This window comes from Bison bison, unplaced genomic scaffold (genome assembly GCF_000754665.1).
Source record: "Bison bison bison isolate TAMUID 2011002044 unplaced genomic scaffold, Bison_UMD1.0 scf7180017864135, whole genome shotgun sequence".
NCBI lineage: Eukaryota > Metazoa > Chordata > Mammalia > Artiodactyla > Bovidae > Bison > Bison bison.
Window position 1 is genome coordinate 1,623,631 of NW_011494707.1, and position 9,678 is coordinate 1,633,308.

General features: G+C 39.9%; 1 protein-coding gene across 1 annotated transcript in view; it reads right to left on the reverse strand.

Annotated features, from left to right (window-relative positions):
• Window positions 1-9,505: 9,505 nt before the first annotated feature.
• The window catches only part of LOC104988540 (chromosome unknown open reading frame, human C3orf80), an 833-nt gene continuing 660 nt past the window's right edge, over window positions 9,506-9,678 (reverse strand). The window contains exon 3 of the mRNA XM_010839899.1: window positions 9,506-9,676. Within this exon, the coding sequence (XP_010838201.1) occupies window positions 9,506-9,676 (171 nt within the window). The remainder of the gene's footprint in view (window positions 9,677-9,678) is intronic.

The window sequence follows — 9,678 nt, forward strand, 5'->3', positions numbered from 1 at the left end:
TACCAAATATTAAAGCAGAGGGTGCAAAAAAAAAAAAAAAGATATTTAACTTAAGGTGAATTGCCAGAACTCCAACATAGTACTATAAATTTCAGGAATTAATTTACAAAATTATTAATTATAGACTGATGACAGATGCTTATCAAAATTAAATGTCCACAAAAGGCTTAGGTGCACTCCAGAGCAGGATCAGGGACTTTGGGACACTGTAGAAACCACTCAAAAATACAGAGCCCCTGGAAGACTTGGCCAGTGTCAAAGAGCTCCCACAAAACCAAATGAAACAGAGACAAATAAATGGAGATAATGTCCACAGAAGGCATAGGAGCACACCAAGGCACAGACCAGACCCAGCAAATATCACAGGAATGCTGAGGACACTGTGATACAACCAGAACTGATGAACAGCCCGGCAGGTCTCAGACAGCGTCTGAGAGAGAGCATCTGTAAACAGCAAAAGAACCAGAGGAACAAATAAATGATGATCATGTTCACAGAAAGCTAAGGAACACTTGGAAGCAGAATCCAAAACCAGTAGAAAATCTAACAGGCCTCAGGAGGCTGCTGAGAATGTCTACAGTAAAACCAGAACCCTTGGAAGATATGGCAGGTATCAGGGAGATCCTGCAAACACCAGAAGAACCAAAGGAATAAATGCTGGTGACATTCACAAAATGCTTAAGAACATTTCAAAGCACAAGCTAGAACCAGCAGAAAATCTAAGAATACTCAAGAGACCGCTTCGAACAACTGAAGGAAAATGAAGACTGTGGAAGAAGATCTGACAGGCATCCTGCTGCTGCTGCTACTGCTGCTAAGTCACGCTGCTAAGTCGCTTCAGTCGTGTCCGACTCTGTGTGACCCCATAGATGGCAGCCCACCAGGCTCCCCCGTTCCTGGGATTCTCCAGGCAAGAACACTGGAGTGGGTTGCCATTTCCTTCTCCAACGCATGAAAGTGAAAAGTGAAAGTGAAGTTGCTCAGTCGTGTCCGACTTAGCGACCCCATGGACTGCAGCCCACCAGGCTCCTCCATCCATGGGGTTTTCCAGGCAAGAGTACTAAGGACAAATAGCATATAACACGGCTTATGTGTGGAATCTAAAAAACAATGGTATAAATGAACAAAACAGAAATAGAGTCACAGATGTAGAAAAACTTACAGTTACTGGGGGGAAACTGGGAAAGGGGGAGGGATAAATTGGGAGACTGAGATAGATAAATACACTATGCTATGCTAAGTCACTTCAGTCGTGTCCCACTCTGTGCGACCCCAGAGATGGCAGCCCACCAGGCTCTGTCGTCCCTGGGATTCTCCAGGCAAGAATACTGGAGTGGGTTGCCATTTCCTTCTCCAGTGCATGAAAAGAGAAAAGTGAAAGTGAAGTCACTCAATCGTTTCCGACTCTTAGCAACCCCATGGACTGCAGCCTACCAGGCCCCTCCGTCCATGGGATTTTCCAGGCAAGAGTACTGGAGTGGGGTGCCATTGCCTTCTCCAGATAAATACACTACTATATATAAAATAGTAGTATAATTATTATATATATAATTATATATTATATATATAATTATTATATAGTATAATAATATAATAAGGACCTATTGTATAACACAGGGAACTCTATTCAATATTCTGTAATGACCTTCATGGGAAAAGAATCTAAAAGAGTGGATATAAGTATGACTGATATACTTTGCTGTACAGCAGAAACTAACACAATACTGTATATCAACTATACGCTAATAAAAATTTTTTTAAAACAAAGAGCAATCTGGAGATATTATTATAAGTGAAAAATACATATCCTTTGAACTACTTGTTCCAAAAAAAAAGAAGATCCCACAGGCATCAAAGAGGTTATACAAACACCAAAGGTGCAATACAACCAGAGGATAAAAGGACTCCCTATTCAGGAGGAAATGTAGAAAAGGGGAAAATCTCACAAGTTAAAAAAAAAAAAAGATTGTTTAGGACGCCTAAAGATTGTGGCTCATTTGGTAAAGAATTCTCCTGCAATGTGGGAGACCTGGGTTCAATCCCTGGGTTCAGAATATTCTCTGGAGATGGGAAAAGCTACCCACTCAGTATTTTAGCCTGGAGAATTGCATGGACTGTATAGTCCATGGGGTCACAAAGAGTCAGACATGATTGAGCGACTTTCACTTTCAAAAAAGGGGCAGAATCAATGAAAGACCCAACAGAAAACTACGGCCCTATGAAAACTTCACAGCAAATTGTGGACCCAGAAGATAAGACTTGGGATAGTTCCCTGGGAGAAATGTCAACCAGCTGAACTCCTGACAATAATCAAGAAACCTCTGAGAACTTGTGTGGAAAAGACTGTACCCACAGAAAACTCAACAGGCACCAACAGACAAAACTCCTAAAGAAAAAGGTGGCCAAGTAGAAGACAAGTCTTCTACAATTTGTAAAACTGTAATACAATGCAACTCTTGACACTCACCTCAGGACACCTCCAAAGTAGATATCCTGCAGGCATGAAGAAAACCCCTAAGGTGTATTCAAGTAAGGAGATCTGGCCGACATTACAACACTTAGGGCTAACTCCAAATCCTAAAAACTTGTCAAAAGAAAACCCTTAGGAAGGAGTCAGCTATATCAGAGATTTAAACCTCAGACATCTGTAGGTTTTTTAGATGTGAAAAATACTACTCATGAAAACCAAGTAATAGAAAAAAAAAAATTAGAACCACAGAGTGTATATGTTTTTCAATTAGAAGAAAAGGTAGGGTTTCCCTGCTGGCTCACTGGTAAAGAGTCTGCCTGCCAATGCAGGAGACACAGGTTCTATCCCTGGTCTGGGACGATCCCATATGCCATGGAGCAACTAACCCCATATGCCACAACTACTGAGCTGGTGCTTTAGAGCCTGGGAGCTGCAACTACTGAAGCCCATGCGCCCTAGACCCTGTGCTTTGCAACAAGAAAAGCCACTGCAACAAGAAACCCATGCATAGCAAATAGAGAGTAGCCCCTGCTCTCTGCAACTAGATAAAAATTCTGCGCAGCAAGGAAGACCCAGCACAGCCAAAAATAAAATAAATAAATAAAAATTACATACACAAAAAAAGAAAATGTAGAAGACCACAAAAAACTTTTTCTTAAAATACCAGAAGAAAACCTGCAGCCAACAGTTATCAGTACTTTACTGAATCAAGAAAAATGCGGTTGAAGATTTTGGACTGCACACACTTATGGCAGAATCCAAGCAGAAGACACGCTTGGGAGTGGACCATAGTGGATCTAAAGACATATTTTTGATTCAGTGAACAAAAAATTAGGATAGACCTGGAGATCTCATTCAAGAAAACTCCTCTAGGGACTTCCCTAGTGATCCAGTGGCTAAGACTCTGTGCTCCCAATGCAGGGGCCTGGGTTCAATCCCTGCTCGGGGAACTAGATCCCACATACTGCAACTAATAAAAGAGTTCGAATGAAAGATCCCACATGCTGTAATGAAGATGCCACAGACCACAACTAAGACCTGGAACAAATAAATTTATTTAGAAAGAGAAAACTCCTCTTGTAAGCCTCGTGAATATGAATCTAAACTACTGCCTCTGAAATTGAAGACATACAGCCAAAGAACACACAAGATAGTAAGTCAAAGAACCTGTGTCTTCTGCACTGCAGGCAGATTCTTTACCATCTGAGCCACCAGGGAAGCCCAAGTCAAAGAACTATATCTATCCTGTTGTGTCTGTTAGTCGCTCAGTTGTATCTGACTCTTTGCGACCCCATGGACTGTAGCCCGCCAGGCTCCCCTGTCCATGGAATTCTCCAGGCAAGAATACTGGAGTGCATTGCCATTCCCTTCTCCAGGGGATCTTCCCGACCCAGGGATTGAACCCTGGTCTCCTGCATTGCAGGCAGATTCTTTACCATCTGAGCCACCAGGGAAACCCATATCTATCCTAAGAAACAAAAAGATTTTTTAAAAAGTCTAAACATTTGTCTAGTCGAAACAATAATGTGTGAAGAGAGATAAATGTAAAGAAACATGAGCTTAATTTTCAAGAGAAGCTGAGTCAGGGAACATCCCTATATGCCAGACACAGATATAGAACCGACACAGAGCTCTAATCTCAGTTGCTTACATCAACAGAAAAGATTGAAATAAAGAAATATAAGAAGAATACTATGAAGAACTGCCACGAAAAAGAAAAAAAAACTCGGAAGATAGAGTTATGAAACAGAAGACAGAGACCATAACATCAGGGGAAGAAGTAAAACTGGTATAAATCTACAGGAATCTGGTAACTTGGCTAACTCACATGGAGAAATGTGACAAACCAGCAAAGAGGTTACAAGAGAAAAGTGGAATGAAGAGGAGATACTTTGAAGGCCGAGGAAAATAATCAAAATTAATTTTATCTGGTAATATCTTTGGTCAATACAGAAAATTCACAAAACAAAATAAAACAGAAATAAATCTAGAAGATTCTAATCCTTTGTCTGATGAAATAAATGTAGCCCACAAAGAGGCAGCAATAAGACAGAGGTAAATCAAGATTTATTGTGTTTGAAAACTAGAAAAATTAAAGTCTTTGCTAGAGAGATGCAAAGATTTGATCTTCTGCCCAGTGTGAAAGAGAAAATTCTGTAGATCAGAACAAAGGGAGATATGTTTAGAATCAATTAGTGGATAAAAGGGAAAAATCACCCGGTTCAAAACTGGAAACCTACAGAAGTCAGATGCAAATAGAATACAAAGGAAACACTTAGGAAATACTGCTTTACCAAATGAAGAAACTTCATGCAAAAAGCCAAGGCATAACTAGAGTGATATTAAATCATAGCAAAGAGTAACCTGCAGTTCTAAGAGATGAAGTGAAGTTGCTCAGTCGTGTACAACTCTTTGCAATCCCATTGACAGTAGCCTACCAGGCACCTCCATCCATGGAATTTTCCAGGCAACAGTACTGGAGTGGGTTGCCATTGCCTGCTCCAGGGCATCTTCCCAACCCAGGGATTGAACCCAGGTCTCCCGCATTGTGGGCAGACACTTTACCGTCTGAGCCACCAGGGAGTTTTAGAGAAATCATCTACTGAAAATCCAAAGAACAACACACAAAGAAAGAAAATAAGAACTCGAAGATATCAAGCAAATGAAGGTGCTTAGCTAGGAGGGGAAAAAGTGATAATCTTTAGTTTAATGGCAAGCCTAAATATCCTCCATAGAATAATTTTTACCATAAAATTAAGTGAATTCTGTAAGTAAAAGAGAATAAGTAAAATTAAGTTCTCTATGGATTTAAGTATAATCAAAGGTATTGGTTTTATTTGATTTTATTATTTTATAGGCAAAATTAAAGAAAACAGAATTAAGACATCCTTCCCATTTCTATGGAAGAACGGATGCCTTTGTTTCTTGCAATTAGCTGGTACTGACTTAATGTTTGCTTGATAAAATACAATCCCTTAGCCTACCATGTTAGCCTTTTCACCAATGGATGAAACCAGAATGAAAACATAAATTTAAACCAGTGAGTTCAACATAAACTTGCCAAATATTCTATTATTGATTGGTTGTCTGCGACTTACATTCTTGGAGAGATGGCTAATGTTGGATTGTTCGAAGTAAGACAACTCATCATTGCTTCTCTCAATCTTGAAATTCAAATTAATTATAATTCGTGAAATTTTTACAAGTCAGTCTAGAATACTATATAAATCTGAACACAATCTTCATGTTTATAACACATCAGTTTCAGTTCTGGATTGTTTCTTTTACTAATTTCACTTGAGAGAAACTATATACATAAAGTACAACATTAAGATACTTACCATATTGCCTTTTAAACTGTTGAGGCCATCTCCTTAATGTTCCCTTCGGCCTTTACAACTGAATCTTGTTTTCCTTATACAGTATACTTTATGCCCTTTGGCATAATTGCCAATGCCATTTTCCTTGGTTGAAGCACACGCATATCTGCAGAATGTGGCAATCAACGGTCTCTTAAAACTATCATTACATCTCAAGAAGACATTTTCCCCTTGGTTATGATGTTGAACACCAATATAAATTGCTTTTAAGCAACTGGTGATTACACATACACACACGATTTAGAAAATCAATCATGTTTTCTCTCATTCCAGATGGATTCTTACCATATCCAGGGCCAGTATTTCCCTAGTCATGTGAAGTCAATGAAAATAAAAAATGTTTTAGTATGCGAATTACTTCGATAGCTGAAAATCAGGAGGAAAAGTCAGTCAGTACTGGAGAATCCGGCATTTCTAGGTACTTTGGTTAAGGTTTGCATGTATGTAGCAGCCTTGCAAAAACTATGTCACAGACTATGTATCTATGTAGATATGTCTGTATCTCTATAGATATATCTGTGTTCTACATTATATAGAGAAGAATATTAAAAAATAAGTAAAGTCAGCATTTCATCATGATTTATTTTCAGGTGAAAGAATAAAGCTATTTTCTACATTTCTATTTTCCTACTGCTGCTGCTGCTGCTAAGTCGCTTCAGTCGTGTCCAACTCTGTACTGCTGCTAAGTCACTTCAGTCGTGTCCAACTCTGTGCGACCCCAGAGATGGCAGCCCACCAGGCTCCCCAGTCCCTGGGATTCTCCAGGCAAGAACACTGGAGTGGGTTGCCATTTCCTTCTCCAATGCATGAAAGAGAAAAGTGAAAGTGAAGTCGCTCAGTCGTGTCCCACTCTTAGCGACCCCATGGACTGCAGCCTACTAGGCTCCTCCATCCATGGGATTTTCCAGGCAACAGTACTGGAGTGGGGTGCCATTGCCTTCTCCAGACTCTGTACTAGTTCTACGAAATAAAAAACTTCCGGGTGAAATGTATAAAACTTAACACCAAGATACTGCCATTAGTGCTTTAAAAATGTTCCTATCTGGATGTTCTAGCGTTGTGAACACATGGGTTCTGTGTATATTAATATGGTAGGTGAAATATGTGTGTGCATTACCATGAAGTATGTTCATTTATCACTAATAAAAATAGATCTTCGGTATTTTTTTCCTCCATAAAATTATGCCTGAACAGAACTGTGCTTGGTAAATCAAAGAATTATAAGGAAAAAACCAAAGTAGAGTCAAACTCTTTTTTTTTTTTTTACTGAACTGGGGGATGTGAATAAAGGCTTGTATGATGTGTAGGAAAAAAAACAAATGTAAAACTCTTACTTTTAAAATTCAGTAGAATCTCATCATGTGACTGGTGTCACATTAGAGACCTTCTGAATTCTAGGGAGAGAAATGTTTCATAAGCTGGTACAAGAAAAACATCTTGATTCATATCATGTGTATTTTCACAAGATTTTGTTGTACAGTTCAAGATATTAGTAGTAACAACATGGAGGATATATTTTATATACTGGTACCTGGATATTCATGTTGATGTTTCAGATACGGGTGATTTTTTTAAAAGTGTGCCCTCAAAGGATAAATCACTTAAAGGAATAAGGCAACTTTCTGGTTTGTCTGAATGGTGGGTGGTATTGACAACCACATATAAATAAAATGTACAGTGTTAGAGTAACATTAATATTTGTGATCATTCAATATAATGTGATTTCATTAAACCCTATACCACTCTCAGTAAAAGTTGATACAGTCTCAACTCCTGATGCTTTTGCCAATTCACAGCTTAAAATATTTTTAAATGATAAAGACACACATTTCATATTTTAAAACAGTACCATATAGTTATACATCTAATACAATTTGCACACAGAGAAAGATTTTAATGTTTTTCTGTTTTGATACACTTCAAATGATTCACTTTAATGACAGGGGCATTAGCTATTAGAAGTTTAGAATAAACCATTCTCTTCTCTTACAATTCAGACATCTTAAGATTTCTTAGACTCATACTTTTTCAATCAGCTTTAAAAAGTTTAAAGTAATTAAATAATTTTTTCTAATACAGATATTTTAAGATTTCTCAGGGTTGTCAGAAATTTTCAATCATAAGAACAACTTTTCTAAATACACGTGTGAGGTCCATTGTGTAATTTTTCTCAATGTAATATTCATCTTTCCCTAAGCAGTAAAACCTTTTTAAATTTATTTTCCTTCTTTTCCTTTCTTGATAATCACAAACTGTAATAACTATAAGATATACAATGTGTATACTGTACATAGACAATACGCATATGTACATTATACATAATGCATTTTAATGCATTATTTTATATTACCATTTGCTTAAAGGACATTTCATAGAATGGCAGAACTGATACAATGACATTTTTTTCTTAAGAGAGGTTGACCTAATCCTTCTGTAATACCACACAGCACAATTATGGCTTTAAACAAAAGTTACAAGTCACAACAAATTTTTACGTTTTGTACTATGTTGTGAAGTGTATTCCAAATGAAAAATGGAGGGAAAGTGTATGACATCATGCTTTGTAGTATGGTCTACATGTATCAGTCCATTTTACACGCAACTATCACCTAGGCTACATACATAATGTATAGTTATTATAAAAGTTATATATTATGCCACAGTACTAAAAATAAAATATATTTTTCTCAAATAGTGAAAATAAGGTATCCTTCATGTATTTAATCACGTAATGTTTTCTTGTTTGACCATGCCTCTTCTTTTTCTCCGTTGTAAATGAAATAATATCCAGCATTTTATGAAACAATAATGACAGAGTGAGACAATTTCTGGGCCATTAAGGCCTAAAAAAGGCGCTGAGACGATTACCTTGTCATTGACTGCAGAAATACCATGCGTTTAATACATGGTAAAAATATAAAAATAAAAGACAAATAAATATAAATATCTTCTCAGTTACTGAAAAATCAAAAGTTCAACTGTACCTTATTATGAGTACGGTCTTGGATGTGCCGTAATAGCTGTGTTAAGTACAGCAACTAGCCAGATATCACGGTTGTCCCCCTACTAATCTGTGAGCTGTGACTATGCTGTGCCAAGATGACACGGAAGGGTTTGAGGGGGTTTCTCCGCGAGGGAGGGTTCGACCATACCTAGGTGCTGCTGGCCCAGACCCGCGCGCAGCAGTCTCCAGTCCTGGCTCGCCTCCTCGCCCTCCGCCCATCCTGGGAGACCTCGACCTGTCCAGGCGAGAGGGAAAGGAGTGGAACTGCGCCCCTTCCCCTGCATCCCTAATGGTCACTGCCCTTCTCCAGAGGCTCCTGTGTCCTCTCATTCGGGAAGCAGGCACTTACGAGTGAACACAAGCCAGCCAAAGGGAGGCTGAGGGCGGCGACGTCCTCTAAAGTTGTGCTCCGGACTGGTCTGCGGCGGTCCTCCCCGCCGCGCGTGCCTAACGTTTCCTTGAACCGAATGAAATGTAGGGAAACTTAACATCCCTGGGAAAGCGGGGGTGGGGGTGGCCTCAACCCAGTCTCCGGGCGACAGGCGGGGGTCTCAGGCAACTGGCGGCGGCCGCGGCCACCCGGGCCATGGCGTCCCACCCACAGCCCCCGGCCCTGTTCTGTCCGCGTGGTCCTCGCGAGGCCGCGGGTGCTCAGATGAGCGGGAAGCGGCCCTCGCCGCCGCCGTCGGACTCCCCAGCGCCGCCACCTCGCGGGCGGCCGAGTACTGACACGGGCAACACGACCTCCCCGGGACTGAGCTGCTGCAGCCGCATGGACTCCTCGTAGGTGGGCAAGTACTTGACCTCCTCGTAGCTGGGCAGCT